This window comes from Aulostomus chinensis, chromosome 8 (genome assembly GCF_037954235.1).
Source record: "Aulostomus chinensis isolate RoL2024-O1b breed Wild chromosome 8, RoL_Achi_v1.0, whole genome shotgun sequence".
Classification (NCBI taxonomy): Eukaryota; Metazoa; Chordata; class Actinopteri; order Syngnathiformes; family Aulostomidae; genus Aulostomus; species Aulostomus chinensis.
Window position 1 is genome coordinate 26,413,625 of NC_141327.1, and position 22,549 is coordinate 26,436,173.

General features: G+C 42.8%; 1 protein-coding gene across 1 annotated transcript in view; it reads right to left on the bottom strand.

Moving 5' to 3' along the window:
• Window positions 1–1,108: 1,108 nt before the first annotated feature.
• The window catches only part of LOC147257829 (noelin-2-like), a 30,436-nt gene continuing 8,995 nt past the window's right edge, over window positions 1,109–22,549 (bottom strand). The window contains exons 3-8 of the mRNA XM_086210259.1: window positions 21,294–21,449; window positions 14,687–14,906; window positions 12,551–12,657; window positions 4,043–4,219; window positions 3,785–3,958; window positions 1,109–2,264 (exon numbers count right to left, since the gene is read on the bottom strand). Of these exons, the coding sequence (XP_086066385.1) occupies window positions 1,944–2,264; window positions 3,785–3,958; window positions 4,043–4,219; window positions 12,551–12,657; window positions 14,687–14,906; window positions 21,294–21,449 (1,155 nt within the window). The 3' untranslated portion in view covers window positions 1,109–1,943. The remainder of the gene's footprint in view (window positions 2,265–3,784; window positions 3,959–4,042; window positions 4,220–12,550; window positions 12,658–14,686; window positions 14,907–21,293; window positions 21,450–22,549) is intronic.

Consider the following 22,549-nt stretch of genomic DNA (forward strand, 5'->3'; position numbering starts at 1 on the left):
GTTATTGCTTTTAAGTAGGAATCAGTGATAATCAGAATATCCATAAGCTGACTGTTCAGTGACCTGGCTAAAAAGAAATAAACAAAAAAAATCCATAATGAATCAGTGATTGGGAGACATTGAAATACACAGGACGACATGGAACATCATGATGGTCTTTTGGTCTCTGCAGGGTTGTGGAAACAGGCTATGAACACAACAGGGGCTTCTGAAATCCTCGGGCCCCTCGGTCTGCATTCACAGGCAACAGGAATCACCTACAATGTCACTAAATACTAGACAGGAGACAACTCACCCCTGTCCAGACCTCTTTGACCCCAGATCCTGTGTCACTGAGGTTCTGGTGCATTCAGGGAAGCCTGCTCACTCGTGCCCATACGACGGGCCGTCATCTCAAATTGTTTGAGTTTTGGATATCAGGAACTGATACATGGTCTACCTCACAGAGACCCGGCTGGTCCAGGACCCCGTTCATCCAGCCCCTCACACAGATGAGGGGTTCTGCAAGTACGTGAGATGGAGATGGTCAACTGGGCATTCCGCCAGTGAGATGAAAATCCCAGTAACATGTTATTTTCTTCCTTCTCCGAATAGAATTCCCAATAAGTGTTTCTCTGTGTATTAGTGACGTGAACATATAATTCACAAATGAAGTCAGCAGTAACAGTGCTACCCTTTCAGGTATCATTGGAGTCCACTTGTTTGTGTTTTTGTCTGCAACCAAGCATGATAATCAGAACGACGAGTGTCTGAAGGCGCATGGAAGTCTCAAAGAAAATAAGTGGAGGAGGCAAGTTTGTCAAAGCAGTGACCTCCACTTGATGCATTAAAGCGCATCAACATAGTTGCCATGGCAACTGCATAACCATTTGTTGTCTTCCTACAATTAGATCCACATACAGCCAAGCTTCGTTATAATAAGCCATTGCTTTTTGTCGACTGACTGTTCACCTCATCTCTCCCGTCTGCTTCTTTTTATGTCCTTCGCGTGTTTGACGGATGCCCGGCGTGTGGCTTCAGCATGTTTATTTGTGTTTTCAGGTGAGTTTGCTGGGCTCGGTAATTACTCTTCTCTGGGATGGCGACATCCATTTTCAGCTCATAATAGCATTCTAACCTTTGCAGCTTGACCCGCATTAATGAGAACATCCTCTCATGAGCTCAGTTGATCCAGAACACCGCTGAGTTCAATCAATGAGAACCAATCAAAACATCATCGCTCACAAGAATACTGGCACTGCTGGCTTCAAAGAGAAAGCCTTTTTAATCTTTTGCATTAATTATTGATTGATTTAAGTAATTCATGTTTCCTATGTGGACACACAATGTCCTAAAAAAAAAACAAAAAAAAACGCAGGAAAAGTTGAGGAACTTTCCATTCCCCTTCACCAACACAGAGACAACAACAGAGTCTTAATGAGGTTTGACAGTAATGTTTATTGAATGAACAACCATGCTGACTGAACACATCCACAATCACATCACAAACCCAGAACATCTCCATCAGGAATGTTGTCGTAACTCCATGTTTGAAGGGAGTTGAATTTCAGTTCACAAGCTGCGTTTTTCAACAATTCGACATCAACTTCCAAAATAACTTCTGAGACATGAGTGGAATGAAACGTAACAGAATATGGATGAGCTCAAACTGTCTGACTTGCTTCTCTCAGAGTCCCTGTGGCAGAGGCAGTTGATTTTCATCCCTGCTCTGATGGAAACTCTTGTCTATGACCTTTAGACTGTGTTTGACAACCATGTATTGTATCTAGTTATTAGCTCAGTGATCTCTCGCCGTCCTGAAGAAATTCAAACGCTCATTTTCTTGTTGAACGGTCAGTGTGTGTGTGTGTGTGTATGTATGCGCACTTGTGTGTGTGTGTGTGTGTGTGTGTGTGTGTGTTAAGTTGCAGTATTCCCTCCATTGACCACTCCCCATCATCGATCTATCCATCACTCCGGATGACGTGAAACAGCGTGACATTGTAGAGGACCTGGTGTCCGTTGTTCCAGGTGTACAGCGCTCTCTCTCTGGGGTTGTAGTCCATCATGCTGATGTGGGAATACTGGTTGTGGAAGGGGATATCCGTGTACTCGTATGTGGAGGAGTTGGTGTGGTAGGCAAAGTGAACCTTGGCCCCAGCGAGGTGGGAGTTGGTGACGTAAAGCGTGCCGCAGATCATGAAGGCTTCACCTGCGCTACGCTTAGGAAAACCTGTATCCCAGCTCTGGAGCACTTCCAGCGAGCGAGGGTCCAAACGACTTACCTGCAGACCACAAAATGTTTTAAAATCAAAAACACCTATTAGAGCCATGCTGCCTGAAGCTGTCACAGATAGCAACAGACAAATATTATGGAACATCTATGAAGTTCTTTGGCTTTAAATGCTGATAGTAACACCTAGAGGGAACATGGAGAGTGCATACATCCGACAAGAAATCAGATATGACGTGATCAGTTCAAGATCCGTATCGATTCCAAATTCAAATTGTTGAATTTCTTTTCAACAAAATTCCATCACAATCCATCCACAGCTTAGTCTGCTAACAGTCAACCAATGTGGAAATGTCATGTTGGAGCACATGTAGGATTTATACTTTTTTTTTTTTTCCTCCTGTACGGATTAGCAGACACATTATTCTACAGATTGATGTACTGTACTCCAAATCCAATATTGGTCATGCTGTAATATGAAGTAATTGCAGTTAGCTGAGCTGTTCGGCACCTGCTGATGGTGTCTGAGAGCTGTTATAGACAGTTATTCAGGCAGCCTGGTATAAAAGCATATGAGCGTTTCTCTTTTGTTTTAGCATCAGGTCTCTGGTGTTGGGGACATTTCCAGGGTGGTCAAAGGCTGATTTGGTTATCTATCTAAGGCGAGTATTAAAAATCATGTCTAATTTATGTAACGCATATGTTTATAGTGTGAGTTTTATAATTAATTTATTGTTGGGCGACACAGCTATATATTTGTGTGTCATCTGCATACATGTGACATGCAATGACATGCAAAAATCTTGATGATATCAGTGAAAGGAAGCTTGAACAGATTAAATAACAAATGTCCAGGAACAGATCCTTGTGGGATGCCACACGTTTCTGGGAGGTGCAATGAAAAATATCTGCTAACTGACATGAAACCGTCTCTGCGATGAGGGTAGGACTTGAACCATTTCAGGATGACATCAGAAAGACTGACACAGTGGTCAGATTTGTTTGTCAGCATATTGTGATCAACCAAAAGCTGTTAGTGTAAAAAAAAACAACAACAAAAAAACAGTTTATGCACTTTACAGGGGGCTTTTAAAAATGTCCACATTGAATGTAGAGATTCATTTTTTATGTAATTTCCATGTTTGTGGTGCTATTTTAAAAATGTGTCCGTTTTTTTAATGACGTCTCCTTTGTTCTCCAGATGTATGCGAGCAGCTGTAGACTACAGACCTAACACAGCAAATTAGCTGCATTCTAGATATTAAATCATGTTTGAAAAACTAGAATCATGATAGATTAAATTATGCAATGAAGCACTGCGTCTCTGAGAGTGTCGTAAGTGATTTTTAAAAACTGTGCAGGTTTATGACTTCTGGAATGTAAAGCAAAGCTGCTGACAACAGTAGCTTCAGAGTACAATGAATAAATCATCAGGTTTATGTCTTCCCTATTTATGGATACAACATAAATGTCCTGAATTTAAATGAAAAACAAAACATCAATTTAATATTCTCAGCCCTTTTTTAATTACAGGTATAATAAAAGACACACACATGCACATGCAGACTGTACCATTATGTTCCCAGCGTTTGGGATGGAGGTGTAAACTGCCCAGAATCCCGTCTCATCAGCCATCAGGTCGATGTCGGACGATCCTCCCCAGCTGTAAGGGAAGGTGTTGTTGTATCCTGCTCCACTCAAGCTCCGCTGGAGCAACACGCTGCGAGAGCGGAAATGATACTGAACCTGGAAAAGCACATCTGATCAGGACACCTGATAACTGAGCTACTAATTCCTTGGTATATACTGGTATTCTAGCTTGAGTCCTACCAGGATGTTGCTCTGGTGCTTGTTGTAGTAGAGTGACCCGTTATAGACCACGTGACCAGTTCCTGCCCAAGGGTGGGGCAACAGATGCTGCACAAAGTTCTGGCCCTTGGTGAAATCTCCCATGGTTCTGTATTCCAGCACACGCCTGCCCTTGTAGTAGCCATCCAACGACCACACCTGGTGAGGACAAGAAATGAAAACAGGGTTTGGAGAATTACTTTTTGGAAACACGTTACCTTGCTGACCGCTTTAACGTCCAAAGACTTGATATGTTACAGAGAGCAATCCATAAAAGCAACAACAGTGGTGGTTCTATCGTGACTAGAGGTAGACGATAAAACATCATTTGAGGAAATGAGACAAACACCTGCATATATCACAGAGACAATCACTGCTGATCCATGCAAGCAGAAGAGTGAAACAAACAAGCTGAATATGCTGGGCAATCTCTTTATCAGGTGTGGTGATGTCTTCAACCTGGTTGTTAAGGTATGACGGCCAGGAGATCATGCAGCACATAGTTCAACGCAAAAACACACCCAGTGTCAGTGCACCTGATGATTATTCCTTACGTTTTGTCCTCATAATATCATGCCATTGTTTTAGAACCAGCTTTGTACGGTATGTCTGTCCCCACCATGTAGCATCCTGCCAGCCAACTCTCCCCTCCACACTTCTCCGTGTGTTCACAGGTGAGTAATTGGAGACGTAATCATCCGTGGAAAACTGTGACCCTGTGTTTAATTTTGGAAAAAGCCATTTCACAAAGATAGTTAGACATATTTAGATCTGTTTTTCTTTTACTCCATGTTGACATGCAAGGCTTGGTTTTTAATGAAGTAGTACTCTTCATCTTGCCCAGTTTCTTGCACCTGCTGTTGGATACAGGTGATAGTTTATCAGACACGGTAGCGCTGGGAACCCTGGTAGTCCAGTGGCACCACTGGTGCTGTTTGTTATGTTGCCTCCAGCCTGGTTAGGTTTTTGTACAGAAACCAACGGAGGCATCTGCAAGGTGGGAAACCTGACGAGAGTTTGCATCCTGCAACGTGTTTTCCAAGTCAAGAAAATATCCAGGTCTCTTTTTCCTTAGTTGTTGGTTTTTTTTCTGACCTAATTACTATTAATTGCCATTTTAAAATTAGCTGCCCGTGCTTCAATTAATCATTTCACTGCTCTATTTTTGTCATGTCTCATCAATAGCCATGTTTGTTGTTGTTTACAAGTGTACTTTTATGATCTTTAAATCAAATATATATATATATATATATATATATATATATATATATATATACATACATATATACACACACACATATATACATATACACACACACACACACACACACACACACACACATATAAATATACTTCTTTTTTTTCTACAGGTAGAAGTCATGTCCACCCTCTCCAAGCCTGAGCTGAGTGGAAACAACTATCTGATGAAGAGTAAAAGCAGATCATTTGAGGATAATGAGAGGAAGTGTGAATATAGGTCAGAGAGGAGAAGGGATGATGCTGAAAGAATAAAAAAACACTGAAGAAGCAAATGGACACAGAACAAATTAAAGATGTGGGAAGAAGAAATGAGAGGCAGGAAAATTGAGTGCCGACAGCATGGAGGATTAATTACCCCGAGAGGGACGAGAGGTGAGATGGATGGAAGGAGGCAGAGAGCGCCAGTTAGTGGGAGCAAAAAAGAGAGACTTGGTATTCCCTCTGAAAAAGGGTGAATGCTCTTCTCATTTCCCTAATTTGTGCCTCCTCGTCTCCTCCGTCCTCCTGCCTGTGACCTGCAAATCGATCCCAGTGTGTCATTTGTCTGAAAGAGAACAGAGGCGGCTTTCTAGTGGAGCCATGAGCGAGTATTCTTTTGTTGATGTATTTCCAGAAACCATGAAGTGTGATGTCGGTGCTGTGACAGGACAGGAGAAGGAGGGTCGACACGGGTGATGACACGGATGAACGAGAGCCGGACACACATCAACGTTCCATACTTTTATTCCGAGAGTCCGAGTACTTCTTTACTTTTAATTGAGCGGGTTGAATCCGTACAGTCTTTTTTTTTTTTTTTTAAACAAGAGTATCTCATTGCTACATGAGTAAAGACAGTGTGCACTGCTGCCAACACTGAAGATGATAAACAAAAGGAACTGGTGTACCTACAGTACATGGAAGTAAATTGAACCTAATAAACTTCCAGGGTTAAAGATGTGCTTTAATTGTCTCAAGGATCAGCAAGTCGATCACGATAGACAGGTTGATGGCCGCTGACCTTCTCTGATGCAGAGAGAGGACAGGACCGTAGAGTATTTACCATCGTGGAAGAAGATCAACTTTCTTCCTCTCACCGTTTGTGCAGTGTCTTGTTAGGAGTCCTCAATGACACTTGATTATTGTTGAAGGGGCTGCGCTGCTGCTGGAATTGTGATATGATGTCATAAGGACAAATAGGCGTGAGCATCGGTGCTGTATCAATAGGGACATTCTCCGGCCTGCAGCAAGGGCACGTGGCTGTGTGTTAAATAAAATAAATCATGTACATGACGTCCATACATTCTTGTCACGCTGCCTCGTGAATTAAATCAAAAGTAAACATATAAGCTGTCATGAGCGCTCATCTGACAGAGAGCATAAAATACAGCTGTGGGCTGGAACAAACCAGCAGACAGATGATGCAACGGCGCCATTCCTCATATTTAATTGACATCTCTTTAAAATGACGACTCCGATGCACGGATGTCTCATTTCGTTAAATGTCCTTTGCCTGGTGTCTCCTCCTCGCCTCCTCCACAGGCATCTCAAGTGGGAGGGACAGAGACGCCAGGAGAGGAGGCGAGGGAAAGGAATTGAGAATAAACCATGTACTGAGAGAAGAGAGGAGAGAGAGAGAGGGAATTAGTGAGAGAGAAGGACAGAAGAGGAGGAGAGAACATTTTTAGAGGTAATTTTGAAGTCCACACTGACAAAACAAACATTCAGACAAAGGCAGCTGATTGCAGTGATTCTGAAGGCCTCCAGCAGCTCCGTGCTTAATTGAAGCGCAGACTGAACAAAGAAACTCTCTCCACCCTCAACTTTGCCTTTTCTTTATGTTTTTTTCTTATAGATAGTTCATTTTCATCCATTTTTCCTCTTTTCACCAGCTCATCTGATGAATCTTTCTTACTTTAATAGGAGAACACCTGGTCCTTTATCCCGTGTTAAAGGAAAAGACTCCAGGTGCTGATTAGACAAGAAACACGCCAAGAAGAATTAGGGTTTTACTGATTGGGGACACAGATTTTGTCCCCTGTTGTTCCGACCATCCTTAACTAACTTGTCACAAGTGTGGTTTGTGTCCCTAAAAGTGGCTTAAGTCGCACATTCACACATACACTTGCCTTTTTTTCTTGCTTCACCCAGCTAATTAAAGTCAGCTAAAAATCAAAGCTTTGTCAGCAGGGTGAGTAGGGGAGCTGTAAAAGAGGGACGATTAATAGGCTCATAACTGATAGAGACTCTGAGAACATATTAGAACATAATAATAAATGACTCATAACACACACACACACACACACACACACACACACACACGTTTTTAAACAAACGCTGCACTGCCCTGTTCTGGGACCTCCGTGTACTTCCATGAGTATAAAAATCCAACGACAGGAAGATCAGCAGCAACGACTCCCATAAAATAGAGAACAGGGCCCTGTTTGCTGTAGCATGCAAAATGAATGTGAACGCAATTAGTAAATGGTAACTAACTAACCTTTAATAATGAACCCTAAGAAACCAGCTTCATAGTTCTGGCTCAGTGGAACCTTTCACAATGTCAACCACATGTTACAAAGGTCCTCTACCCTGTGTTCTACTATCCTGCAGAAAGCCTTTGAGGCAAACCTCTCCCCATTTAACCCATCCCCTACAGAGCAGTACCCCAGTTCTTCTTTCCTGCGCCTTAGCCGGGGACACTGACAGGAGCGTTGACTTCCTAAGTGGAGCACCCATAGAAATCCCACACGCAGACGCGTGCAAACCCCACACCTTCGTGCTGTGAGAAAACACCAGTAAGCCGCCACATTTGAAATTGTTGGAACTCGTCTGATCCAGTTTGATCTAGGACAGCTAGGAGGGGGAGCAGCATCTCTACTGCTGGCTAATGTTAGCTGCATAAATCTTTCATGTGGAACGTTAATCATTGATGTTATGATGATCACTTTAACTTGTAGCTAGAGGCCTCTTGGGCTTTCAAATTGATGTGCTTTAAGAGCAGTTAACTTTCACATCAACTTCCATAATTGCAGTCGTGAGGCCTCCTGCTTATATGTTTTGGTTAAAAAAAAAAAAAGATTCATTTATTTCCACTCTCTCTTCTTCGAACTGGCGCTGACCATGATCTATGTCACTCCACACTCCTTAAGGCTCAATGCAATAGCCAATCAGAAGCAGAGGAGGGCTGTGGGAGGGGCTTCTGTGGATGCACTTCCAGTAGGCCAATATCCATTTCCTCTGGGTCCAAAAAAGAACACCAAAAATGTTGCGTAACTTACTCAAATATGGATAAATTGTTGAAACCTCGGCCAGGAGAGCATCATCATAAAACCATCATCAGCTGAAGACCAGGTCCTGACTGTTACCGCCATCTGCTTCCAGGCTTCCAGCATCATATCTAGCAGAGTTAGCATTTATTTTAGCCTTGCTAGCATAGCCATGGGGCTAAAGGGCCCTCAGACAGGCTAGGCTAGGCTAAATTGGCTCACACACCCTAAAAGACTGAATATGAGTTATAATTAATCGACTCATTTATTTACTCATCCACCAACCCTATCCACCTCTGACGTGCTATAACGTGTCACATAATGCCAGCCCTGACCTGTCACATCCTCCTCTTTTATTTTTCACAACATCCTTCGCTTCCTTCATCCCGTCATGCTTGTCTTCACCGGCTGTTGCTTATCTGATTATCATTCTCACACGTACCCCTGCATCTCTTTGTTTCTGCCTTTTTTCTGTCCACCCCTTCTCTTTCATTTTCCTGCTTCTCACCTCTTCACCAGCAGGCTCCATTAAGTCTTATTTGCTGTGTCTCTCGCCCTATCAGTGGAGATGTCTTGACAGATCAGGGGATCTCCACGCCTCAACAGCTGTTCTCAGATACAGCGACAGGTGTGTAAAATATAGTACAGGAACACACACACGCACACACGCACACACACACACGGGTGTTGAGTTCATGAACAATTCATAAATGCCAAATCGGGACCTTTTGTAGACTGTAGACACTGTAGTCATGGATACCAAAGGATGTATGAGGAGGATTTTACTCACAGTCGGCCTCATTCATTAAATGTACCTGTGCACAAATTTGTTCTTGTGCACTAATATGTTCTTTTAAACCCTCAATTTAGTCTCACTGACAGGAAGCATTTTCCCCATGCCTGGTTTCAGCAGGGTTTCTATTTTAGACGGTTCAGATGTTTCTCCGTCAGAGGATTGTCTCGCGTCTGCTAAATAACAACCGAAGCAGCATCATGGCTGCAGTTAGAGCAGGAGGATGACTCTAAATAGCGCTAGCAGCTAATATTTACAGATGAATAGACAGCGCTCAGTGCAGCTCGCTCCAGGTGTGAAGGCTGGTCAGAGGTCAGTGCACCAGGGAATCCTACTGACACTGAGCCCTTAGAGCAGCAAGTGTGTGTGTCATTTCCATGCCAGTGCTGAAATGTAAACACAAAACCTACAGCCTATCATGCCTCAGAAGTACCTCTACCCACGCTCTCTGTTGGAGGGAAAATATCTGCCATGTCACCCGAAGAAGCAGAAACTAAATGATGCTGATGAAAAAAGGGTAAACTGCGGTTATTTCACGTGGTTGTGAACACAGATGTTCTTCTTCAGGACAACATTGAGAAGTGAGGACGTCTGAATGAATAAAGCAAATGACGGCGAATGACAGTTGTATCTCCTAATTATTCAAAATGAGTCACTTGATATGAGACTTATTTGTTGGCTCGCTTGGGTTCACTGTCTTCATGTGATTAGGGAGACCAGGATGTGGTGGGACATCCATACTGGAATGATCGAAGTATAATGATACTGTTATTTGACACTCCTTAATTGACCGGCGAACACACCACTTCTTATCGTGCAAGGTTATAATGAATATGATAAGGCTGCACAATTAATTGCAATGTAACTGAAACAGCAGTATAGCTCACTGCAATTTGCAAATCACAGGGAGGCGCAGCATTAGTTGATGTATAATTTTGGGTCAAAAATACAATTTTGAATCAAATATTCTGGTGTCCTGGTATTCAGACAGAACTTTGTTTAATACAGATCTTCACACCAAAAAAAAAAAAAGAGAATGATATTGCAAAAATTTATATTCCCCCTAATATTACAAATCATATACTCGTATCAGTCAAAACAATTGCAGTTAAACATTGTGAACAAATTGGGAACTAGATGAATGATACAGGAATGTGATATTTTGAGATTACGCTTGAGAGATCCAGAATGGCAATATCATCCTGGGGCTGTTCTCACAGAGCTTCCAGGGTAAAACAGAGTTGCTCGGAGGGACAAAATCTGATATTTTTGAAGGATTTCCTCTCAGAGTTGAGACGAGATGCTGGCGAAGACAAGTTATTCACAAAGCATCTTAGCCCTTAAGAGAGCTCCGAAGGTGAAAAACCACTGGGGGGAGTTGAGCAGAGGACTTTAAGAGGCTTGTGAGTTTCTTAACCGGAGAGAGGAAGAAGAAAGAAAAAAAAAAGAGAAAAAAAAAACAGAATAATGTCAGATAGGAAGAGGAAATATCTGGAAATGCTGAATGACAGTGCGTTATTGAAAGACTGGAGATTAAACAGGGCTAAATGTTTGTGGTCGACCATATTAGAGATGGGCTCCCAGCAGAGGCAGTAATGCAATAACACCAGAAATGAAAGTGATCACATTAAGATATTTGGCAGCCATGATGACATGAGTCTATCTCAACCTCTCATCGTGAGAGTGATCATCCTAACAGTCAGTCGCACAGAGTCAGAGCCTGATGAGGCTCTTTTCTTTTCCACTGTATGTCAACACGTTTGCATCAAATAAATTAAGCGGAGAAATTACCTGAAATATCAGCACATGAATTGCGTACGGCGCTACAGTGGACCTGCTTCATACACTTCCAAGTATTCATTCTTCAGCAATATTCATTATGCACCTCCCTTTACACTATGAGCGTAATTCTACAATTAGATTCCCAGTCTAGTCTCTTGCCATAATCTCTCAGAGTGAGTTTTTATTTCACTTTTTTTTTTCATGCTTTTGAAAAAAAAAATCATCAATCACAGGATTTAAAAAGGCTGCATCCAGAATGTGATTATGTGAGCAGAAAGAATTACGTGTTTTCCCCACAGACTCCAACGCTAAGGGAGACCAGGGTTTTCAGGAGAGAGACTGAAAATAGAGGACTTACTGAGCTCACCTTATTTCCCAAAGTTCTGACACCACAAATACATAATTTATGACGCTGAGTTCAAGAGAGTGAGAAGATGAGGCGCTGATGGATTACATTCAGTACTGTACATACAATAATCAAAGGGTTTGACTGCATCTTGGTTGTTGCTAAGAGATATTCCTGAATATAACTGAATCTTTCCGAGCGCTGGTATGTGAGGAACTGATAGACACGCTGCAGCCAATTACATGTATTCACCCGGACCATCCAAGCATGACAAAGCAGGCTAAACCAACACTTAAGAGTGCAGCCAACACTCATCTTAGTCTTCTATCACCACACAACACAAATTCAATGTAATTACTTATTTAAACCGAATAAAATGAACTCATTTGTGATTTTTTTAAAATTTCTTTTTGAATTTCCAAAGTGTGCCGTTTAATTTGCAGTGCATTTTCCAAATGTTGTGCGCGTCTTTCACGTTGAAACGTTTTTGTCCTTGTGTTCTGTGGATTTGCATGTGTTTTGGTAAGATGCAGTGTACTGAGGTCTCTGGAACCCCGCGCAAAGATGCAAACAGACAAGAGAGAGCCCTGACTCATAACCTCATTACTGTAACAACCGTCACGCTTGTAACTGGGAAACAGCGGCGATAACTGGGATACTGCTGCTGTGTATAGCTCCTTATCACTGGGGAGAAGCTCTAATGGGGAACAGGCAAGGGTCACCATGGCGATATAAATCACACCTGGCAACTGGGAGACAGTCGCCTTGACAACTAACTTAATGTGTGCTCCCTCAACAGAGCGTGTGTGTGTGTGTGTGTGTGTGTGTGTGTGTGTATTGGAAATGGGTGAAACATGTAGTGACAGAGAGAGTGCACCCAGAAGTCATGTTAAAAGTAAGCCGGAAAGAAAGAAATACATTAGGAAATACAGAGCGTGGCTGCCTTGTGACCAAGTTGACAACACCTGCTTCATTTGTCAGAAACACACACACACACACACGCACGCACGCACGCACGCACGTACGCACGTACGCACGTACGCACACATGCGCTGTTAACTTACCCTGCTGTCGGAGCTGGGAATCATGGCGTCAGTCATCCAGGAGCCAAATCGGGACCCAGAGGCCCTCACTGTGATCGGGCCACTAACTGCTGTCAGACGACCGCAACCTGTTAACAAATGATGAAAAGAAGATTGAAAAAAAAAAATGAAAAAGACAAAGGAAAAGTTTTTATTTTCATGTTCTGCAGTGAGTAATGTGGGTTATTGAGGTCACAGCTTGTTATCACCTGCAGTTCATGACATCTATCAAAATAAAGCATGGAGCATGAAATGTTTCCCCACCACAAGAACAGAACTGAGGAGGAGCGATGGAGGCTGTTTATCTCTGACTCTGACCACTTATCAAACTTTTAAAGAAGTACATTTGAGTGATTCCTCAACCGTACTTTGTCAACAACTTGAGTCCAGGGTTTCTAATTTTATTCATTTATTAAACGCAAATGATATTTTAGTGAGAGCTTCAGTCAGTCCACATTCACAGTCACTACAAGGACAAATATCAACAGAATTGAGAAATACTGCATTGCAGCGGTATGACTCTGCAGCGTGTGCCAGTCAAGACGGCCTTTGACCACCGGAACTTTTCAGAACTCCCTCAAATCTCCGTTGACATTTACACCAAATTTTAAGAAGTGTCCTCAGTGTACCTGTGATATGGTGGCTATGAGAATGGATCAGATATTTTTCAACAAGAGAGGTGACAGTGTCCTTGACCTTTGTCCGTCAAAATCATTTTCAGGTCATCCTCGAGTCAGAGTGGACATTTATGCCAAAATGGAAGACATTTCTTCAAGGAATTCTTGAGGAATCGCGTTAACAAGAACGGGACGAACAGATGGACGGATGGACAACCCAAAACCATAACGCCTCTAGCTCATAGCATACGGGCAGAGCATAAGAGGCACGGCATTAAAAAAAAAAAAAAAAAACTGTTCAAAACACCCACAGCAACATTTGGAGCTGCTGCGGCATATTTACCCTCTGCATCGTCCATCCAGAAGCTCAGTGTGTGAGTACTCAATAACAAGGTTTGTTTTCTATCCTCGTTCATGACCCTGTCAGTCTAGCGCCCGTCCACTGGAAAACATAAACCTCCTCTTCATCAAATTAGTTTAATATCCTTCAACGTAACCATTATCTGACATTTTCGTGTCCTTGAAAAGCAGGTACGGAGTAATTTCAGGCGGCTTTAATAATCCCTGCATGTTCGAGGAACACATTGCTCGTGTTTGTTTTGCAAAATGAAATAGTGTTGCTGTGGTTATTTGAACAGGGAAAAAAAAAGGTCTTTCCTGCTTTGTACTACATCAACTGTTCAATTCTGTGAGTCACTGTGTTTTATCAGTGCAGGGGTTCATGTTTGCTATGGCCTCTGTTAGAGGGGCCCTCGTAGGAAAGCAGCTAAGCTATCGTGACAGACTTTAAAAAAAAACCCAACAAAACAGCGGAGCCTGCAATTCCCATAATGCAACTAGACAGCAACGTTCTGTCTGTTCCGTTTTTCCTCCATCTAAAAAAATGATTGTGTCTTATACACCTTCATGGCCTCGTAGTTCAATGCAAAAATCATTAAAAAAAATCACATTAGTGTTCTAAAATAACCACTACTGTTAATGTGCCAAAATTCCTACAATGACGCTTTATGTTCTAAGCCATTTATACTACATTTAAGAGATTGGCCTTAAATACTGTGGTTTTTTATGTATTACACGTTTTAATTTAGTTTTTATGTGCCATTTTTCTCCCTTGTTACAGTATTTCTTATTCATAATGATAAAACATCATTTTACCAAATAAGAAATTACAGATGAATAGGGCGGTTTCATAAAGAACCGAATAAATGTAGCCCACCTGTGCTTCCATTGCATTATGCACCTTTATCATCAAAAATATGACACATATTTTATTTGGAAAAATCTGGCCAAACACGCTGCACTGTATTTGATTCCATTCAGACACAGGACAGAGGTGTATTTCTAAGTCTGATGATAACTTTATTTTTGTAGTACTTGAATAAATAATTGAAATCCATGTGGGAAAAAAAACACGACCTCGTGTGTTTTTGCTGAAGGCAGCACAAATAAAAACTGTGCTATTCCATTTATCACCGGGACTTACTGCCCGTCCGGCACGTACCCAGTTTATTCATGCAGCTGTGGAGCCGGGTCTCAAGCAGCAGAACCCTCTGCTGAAGCTCCTCGTAGTCATAAGCTCCGATCTCCTCTTGAATGGCTGTCAGGATGATTGACAGGTTGAGCAGCTCCAGTCGCAGGGTGGCAAGTGTCTGCAGGTCCAATCTGTACTGTTCCACCACAGACAGAAGGGGCCGTAACTGGGACATCTGTCCTTTCAACTCCTAAAAAGAGGGAGGAAAAAATGAGCGAAAGAGAGGAGGGAGTCAACACTAATGTGGTTTTTTTTTTTAACGTTTTCGGGTGAGGTAACTCAGAGTAGAACTGGCTGCCTCACAGCCATTTGAGTTAGTTTATGTGTGTGATGAGGATACTCTGTGGACTTCTGTGGATGGATTCTGGGCTCGTTTAACTGAAAGAAGACCCAAGAGTAGACTCAGAGTGCTTCCCATCCGCTAATTATGTCTCTGCTGTCCTTGCTCGTCTGTTCTCTAGCGTGTGACCCGGAAATTTACAGTAAATGTCTCTCACAAGAGTTGGGAAAGAGGAGGTTCCCAGAGGAGCTCAGAGAGAGGAATCATAGATGCAGTCTATGCATGCAGGTTTGTATTTGTCAGGATATCAGAACATAGTGTTATGATGAATAACACATAACTAATAATAACTAAAAAATAATGGCCGCTACGTATGACCTGCATTTTTTGAACCCTGGCTTGAAAGATGAAGAGCACGGAAGAACTGAACAGAGCTTGTTGTAATTCCTACGTGAAAAGGCTCAGAGCAATGTACGAATTTGGACTGATAAATATAAAGGCATCCTTTGTCACAAATGCCCACAAGACAACAAACAGAGACCTTCCTAAGTCTGGTTTTCCTGAAGGAGTTCAGGTTTAGGGGGTTCCATCCCTTCTCCATCAGCCACCGGTTGTCAGGGTCCAGCTCTAAAATCCCTCCTTTTTTGAAAATTCACCCAACTTTCCATGCCTCGATATTGATGCATATTTCCGTAAGTCCTCCGAGCCCCCCAGAGGACTATTGCTCACATAACCCTGCAACACCAGATCGATTTGTGTCACCTGACCGGCCCACGCCACAGATGACTGCCTGCCTGCCTGCCCGCCTGCCTGCCTTCCCCAGTCCAATCTCACCAATCTCTCCCACCTGGTCTGCTGGACTTTAATTACCTGCCTTAAATTACAGCTGGGTTGCAATAAATTACCTCTTAACTGCCCCATCTGCCTCCCGAGTCTGGTTCTGGGTCCTAATTTAAAACTAGCCCTTAACAATTGGTTTTATGTTATTGCTCACATTGTTCCAGACCCTGAGAGCTATAATCAGAGCTGGAGCTCGTCAGCACACCTGTTGTTACCCTACCTGTTGCCTCATACACACTTGACACGGAAGGTGTTGCCATATAATCTTTCTCCACCCTTGCAACTCTGCTGGGAAGACACGCTAAAGAGGGTCAAGCGAGGAACCAAGTTATGGAAGCAGAAATGCAGCCCTCGGAACATGCTGGAGGGGCTATCCCATCTGGTGTGGGAATGCAGCACAATCCCACAGGAAGCAACAGAGGATGAAGCCTGAGAGCAGTACATCTGAGAGGGTCGCACTGAATTTGACTAAATGTGGTTGGTGATCCTGGACCTGCAACACCAAACTATATCCTGTTATATCCATCTGGGCCGGCTCAAGTGTATCTATTGTAAAGACACTTTTACTCATGATTTAACGTGATAACTGCAGACATTTCATCGCTGGAAGGGATGTCTTCAAATTGACCGAGAGGGCTTGAGTGGAGGTGCTTTTGTTATCAAGGTCACTGGTGCCATTTTGTGCGTTTGCTGTGGGCTGTTGGAATGACAGTCAGCAGAGTTGTTGGAGTGAGCTGAGGCCAAATGTGAAAGATTGTTAGACCTATAGATCTCCCCTAAAAAGACGGTCTTTTCATGAAATTGTGCTGTCGACGCTGAAAGCCAGAAATTTTTTTTTTTTAATTTGTGCTACGTAAGCAAAGAAAGTAGAGAAAGAGGCTATTTCATTTTTCTCAAAAGGCAGAAAACCAAGTAGCCGTGACGCTGCTGTGTTGATAACAAAACACACTCACTAATTATTTGCTCTGCTCAGATGTCCAACAGAGGGCCAACTATCATTTCATCCCTTCTTAGAAGATTTAACATTATCACATTTGGCCCCATGTGACTCTAAATACTCTGATGATTGCTGTTTGTTCATTGCCTTAATGTCCTGATGACAACTCAAGATCTTAACAGATTATGAGAAGATGCTAACTAACGCTAACTGACTGGCTGCAGCAGATTTGTCATGACCACAGAAAAACTGAGGATCACACATTTAAGATTAGGCATCGAAGACCGCACAACCTGTCACTCCGACTTTAGCCAATCAGAATCAAAATCTCATGAGAACAAAGGTGTGCGAAGTGAATAAATATTGAGGCATAAGAGCTAGAAGCTGTCTTTGTATGCATTCCTCCCTGTGCTGAAAAATGTTTTTAAAAAAAAATTTAAAAAGAGGAAATACAGATTTGGAGGAAGTGGTGGAAGGGTTGTGGGCTAGGCTATGAAGTGTAGGCTATGTAGGCTAGGCTACATAGGCTATGCTACTTGGGTTAGGTTATGTGGGCTAGGCTATGTAGGCTATGCTATGTGGGTTAGGTTATGTAGGCTAGGCTACATAGGCTATGCTATGTGGGTTATGTTATGTGGGCTAGGCTATGCAGGCCAGGTGTGACATATGAGATGTTAGAAATAATAAAAACACAAACTAATGACAAAGCGTCCCGTTTTCATTGGCTGTTAATGGTACGCGATTGCAGTTGGTTTGGTCACAGATACACGACCCAACTATGCCTAGCATCTGTATCCCTCATACATGTCCAGATTTCTGTGTGCAAAGCCGACCAGCCTCAACTAGTGCAGACAGGTGCAGGCTAGGAGAGACTTGGCATGAATTCTGTGTAAAAACCCTGTGTATTTTCAGCTTTAGCGACTCCAAAGACCAATAACTGCCGATACCTACGACTCCCCGTCAGTCAGTCAGAAGTTAAATATGCTTCGAAACATAACATGCTGAGAAGTGAGAGTGATACACAGCCCTCGACAAAATCTGCTTGGATGAGGGGTGAAATAAATATACTACCAAGTCCAGCCGCCCTGGATTCAACCCACCAGGGAAGACCAAGAAGAATTGATCGTTTTAAAAGTGCTTTAACACTTGAGCCGGCGTGGACGGAGATAATACGACTTTTTCAGAGATCTGCCTGAAGAAAGATCAATATTTAGTGTAAAATGTATGTGTATGACTTATCACTGCGATGCAGGATGAGAGTAAAAGGTTATCCTTATAAACTCCTGTTCGCTTTGACACTTGGATGTCTTCAAAACTATCTGCGAGGTAGCAAGGGAGTTGAATTTAATATAGAAGGAAAGAATTAAAGGAAGTGTCAAGCAAGGGGGGGGAAAAAAAAGTATGTTCTCCTCAGATCATCTCACACCGTCACACGCAACACAACATCACATTCAGGAAACAGACTTGGCAGTCAGTCAGGGATGTTAGGCGTCTAATCCTGCTGCGATCTTGAAATCAGGACCAAATACTTCAGACATCAGTTAAAAACGCCTCCCTTGACTGTTTTCAGAGTCAGACGAACACAGTGGGGATTTTTTTTTTTTAAACCACTTGGGTGGTCCTTAATTTCAACCCTTTACTTTTATCATCATTTGCATACCTTTTCAATCCATTCATAAGTTATGTATTAGAAGCAGTTTTAACAATTCATAGAACATGTTAGATGGATTAGAGAAACTTTACCTAATTCCTCCCCTGTCACGCCTCCTCCTTCATCTCTCAAATCTCCTGCGTCCCGTTACATCCTCTCAACCACCCCCCTCCCTTTTAGCCTGGCCTTTACCTCCCCCTGACCTTCCTTTCCATTGCTAATTCCCCTCATCCGAACCCCCCACAGGGAAAAATTGCAGTGTGCAATTAAATATCTCATTATTTCCTTTTCCTTCCCTCTTCGCTTCAATCTGTCACCTGTCTGTTTAGAGTCTTAATCTCTGTTTGACCCCCCTCATCCCCCCCCCCCCGAGATGAAAATACTGTTAAGTTATTGATAAACTTACTGTAGTTGCATATTACATGAATATTCAGCAGCACTGCCTCTCAGAGCAAAGGCTTGTGACTGTGGGCTCCCTGAGGGAACAACCCACGCATGTGTACACAAACACACACACACACACACACACACTGACATGCATACACGCGCACACACACACCCCCTAAAGCCCTATGATGTTGTTAAGAAGATGCTCAGCAAAAGATGAAAGGGGTAATAGATTTATGGGGTGGTGGTAATGCTTTCTATATGGGCACGTAAAGAGTGCTTGTGTACCACCTACCAGTCCCCTGTCCATCACATTCATTAAAGCACTGGATACTTTTCTCTATCAAATTGTTTCTTTACTCCATTTATTCATTTATGTGTGTTTTAGTATTTACTTTATGGGGATAGTTCTGCTTTTTTCTGGAATTACACAGTTTCCCTCTTGCCTCTTGTTAATCAGTGAGATTCAGAGGCACTGGAAGGCAGATTTGGTTACCTTTGAACTACTTCCCCCTGTTCCAAGCCTTTGTGCTAAGCTAAATTAGCCAGCTGCTGGCGGCAGTTTCATTTTTGGCATACAGACATGAGAGGAGTATTAATCTCCTAATTTAAGTCTCAACAAGAGAGAAAGAGAAATATTCACAGAAACGTTGAACTATTCTGCTAACTAAATACTTATCTGTTTGAGTTTGTCTTTGATAGGATTTTGGAGCAGCTGTTGAGAGTCTGTTGAGGCGGACTGCCAAAATAAAGCCGTAAGTACAGTCTCAGTTTGTAAGTACAATCTTAGTTCCTTTGATAAAAGTCTGCCAGATGACCTGGACAGCAGGGTAAGATTGCAGCTGTAGTGCTGTCATTGTGAACCATCGCATTAGTTCGGGCAGGCCAGCAAGTCAAGCTGAACCCGGCTATATCACTGATGATCGGCTGATGATCCAAGTCAGGGGACGGCCCAGTGGATTCTCCACCCCCACCCCCACCCCCACCCCGCCCGCCCGCCCATTGGAAAATGTCATTCGAGACGCCTTATTTAAGCTGCTTTGGTTCGCCTACCCGTCACGCACAACCACCTCCACCCCACCTCCTCTTTACATGATCTGCACAACCTCATCAACGGTCATGTTTCCAAAATACAAGTGAATTTTAGGAGAATTTTAGAAGTGCAACAAGAGGAAATGTAAGTTGGAGCTGTTTCCAGCTGTGAGGCTAAAAAAACTGAGCTACATAGTGCGTATTTTGTTGTTTTAGCCATTTACCGCCGTTTAATCGTAAAATATGGAGAGAACTGTTGAGGAATTACCTTCAGCTGGACAAGTCCTAATTGTCCTGTGGTGCCAGTGAGTTTTGTACATTCTGTCTCTGTCAGGAGATGAAGGGAAAGTTTGGGAACTACAATGGCAGAGGGAAGCAGCTGGTCAGTCACGCAGGTTGCAGATTCGCTTCATCAGCGTGTATTTGGCATTTCTATCTCCCATTTTGTGCATTTACTCTTTTTTGAAAAAAGGCAAAAACCACCTCATGAGTGTGATTAGGTTCCAACAATCAGCTTAAATGTAGTTCATTTCTGTTGAAACAGCTGTTACATGTAAATTAAATGTCTACAAACATCCACTCATTCGCTAGATTTAGCCCAGTTTTCACCTTGAGTTCCAGAAACGGAACAAATCCCCAGATCAGCGCTTCTGCCTGTAGTTGTCGGCCATGTACATTTTATTATCTTTCACTTCTGTGTCATTATGGATCCTGAGCCGCCAGTTGCAAGCATGAAATCAGCTCTTTCACAGCTGATTTAACTTTTAAGATCATTCCCTCCTCATTTCTCAGATCCATCATTCTCTGCCGCCCTTGAGATAATCTTCCTCTCGCCTGATGTTTTGTCTTTGGAGCTGATGCCTGCCAGTGGCGTCATGACAGAAGACACCCAAGCTGATGCGATTACTACTCCTAATTTAAGAAGTAAAATACATTTAGCTTCCTCTCAATAAAAGCCAAGACTTACCCAGTGAGTTAATCTCATCGTCTCCTCTTCAAATTCAAACTAGAGAAGGTTTGCGTCAGTGTTATCGAGGTTTGATCCTATACATTCAATTTTCAAGTCATATCTGATAATCGTCAGGGAAGGAGCAGCTGTACGTTGGGATTGTGCAGGGATGCTGCAGAGTTTCAGGCACCTTCTCCACAAGGCTATGTGACACTTTCACACAGTGGACACGAAGCCGGCCAATTGACAGCTTCAAGACAAATTTTATCCCCTTTCAGAAGGATGTTCGCGTGTCTGAAAGCAGGCAAGAAACTTCAGCTTGGCATGCGTGAAATCAATGTTTTCACACCAAAGGTTATGCTTTCCCTACAGCAAACAGCTACACTGTGTGTGTGCGTGTCTGGGTGTCTTGACGCTGTGTGTATGTGTGTGTGTGTGTGTGCGCGTGTGTGTACGTGTGTGTGTGTGTGTGTGTGTGTGTGTGTGTGTGTGAGTGTATACCTGCAGTCCCTTAGCTGTCAGAGTGCGGGGGTTGGCCACATAAGTGTGTAAACGTCCATCCACTCCTCTCAGTAGTGGTTCAGAGTCTCGGACATACTGCAGGTCTCTGGATGTCCGCAGGTCGACTACCTCCATGGACTGGCTCACATTCTGAACCTGACACATACACACAAGCACACACACACACACACACACACACACACACACACATTGAAGTGAAGATTTACCCTCACCATAAACTCCACTTAATGTTACACCAAGTCTTCGCCATTAAATTTAAGTACTTACTTGCTTTTCCTTCGCTTTTTCAGGGCCTATAATGAGTGATTATTGTGTTCCACATTGTCAGAAATGCTTGTGAATGGTTTTGGCTGTTATGCCTGATTACTGCCACCTGTTATTTGTTTCCAAACACCTGTTGTTTTCCTACCAATATGGCTGATGGGGTATTGGCTTAAACATCTAAACGGCTACAGTAGTTCTCCCCAAATTACATTAGATATTCTTTTTTTGTCTAGATCTCATTGTGACATGCAGATGTAAAGTTTGTTTTGTTTTTTCCTACCAGGAAGATATTGGCCTTTATCCCGTCACAATGGTGGGGAGATGGAATTTCATTTGTGCTTCTTACACCATTGAAAAATTGTAGTTTTTAAATGTCAGCTGCAAACCCCAAACTACCCTGGCTGATGAAACGTTCTAGCCCATGATTAAAGTCACGAGCTAACTCCTTGGGAAAATATGCTTAAATGCCATCCTTGGTGGGGCCAGACAAGAAGCCAGATACACTTCTCTCTGTGCTTGCAGCTGGGAGCAGAGACCAGCTAACAGCTAGTTAGCTCAGCACAATGAATACAAGCAGGATGGCAGGTTAGCGTACTTTGTCAGATGTCATCAAGTTTTCTTTTTACCCCAAAAACGTTCGCTGACGACTTGAAGCGAGACGGCAACTCCTAAGCATGGCTGACATCTGCACCAACCAAGATCCTGAACTTGACCTATTTTGATGACTTCATTTGCTAGCCTGCCCATCAACTAACAAGCTAACAAACAGCCAGCTTATCTCTGTGTCTCCAGCTTCCCAATGCAGCACAAAAGAGAGAAGGGCGTCTGTCTATTTCTGACTGAAGAGGTGACAGACATTAAGTGGGTTCATTTAGAACAGTTTAAACATGAAATTCTCACCTACAGTGCGTTGACTTCTACAGAAACAAGCACTTCATCTCATTAACTGTCCTGAGTTGCTACCAGATACT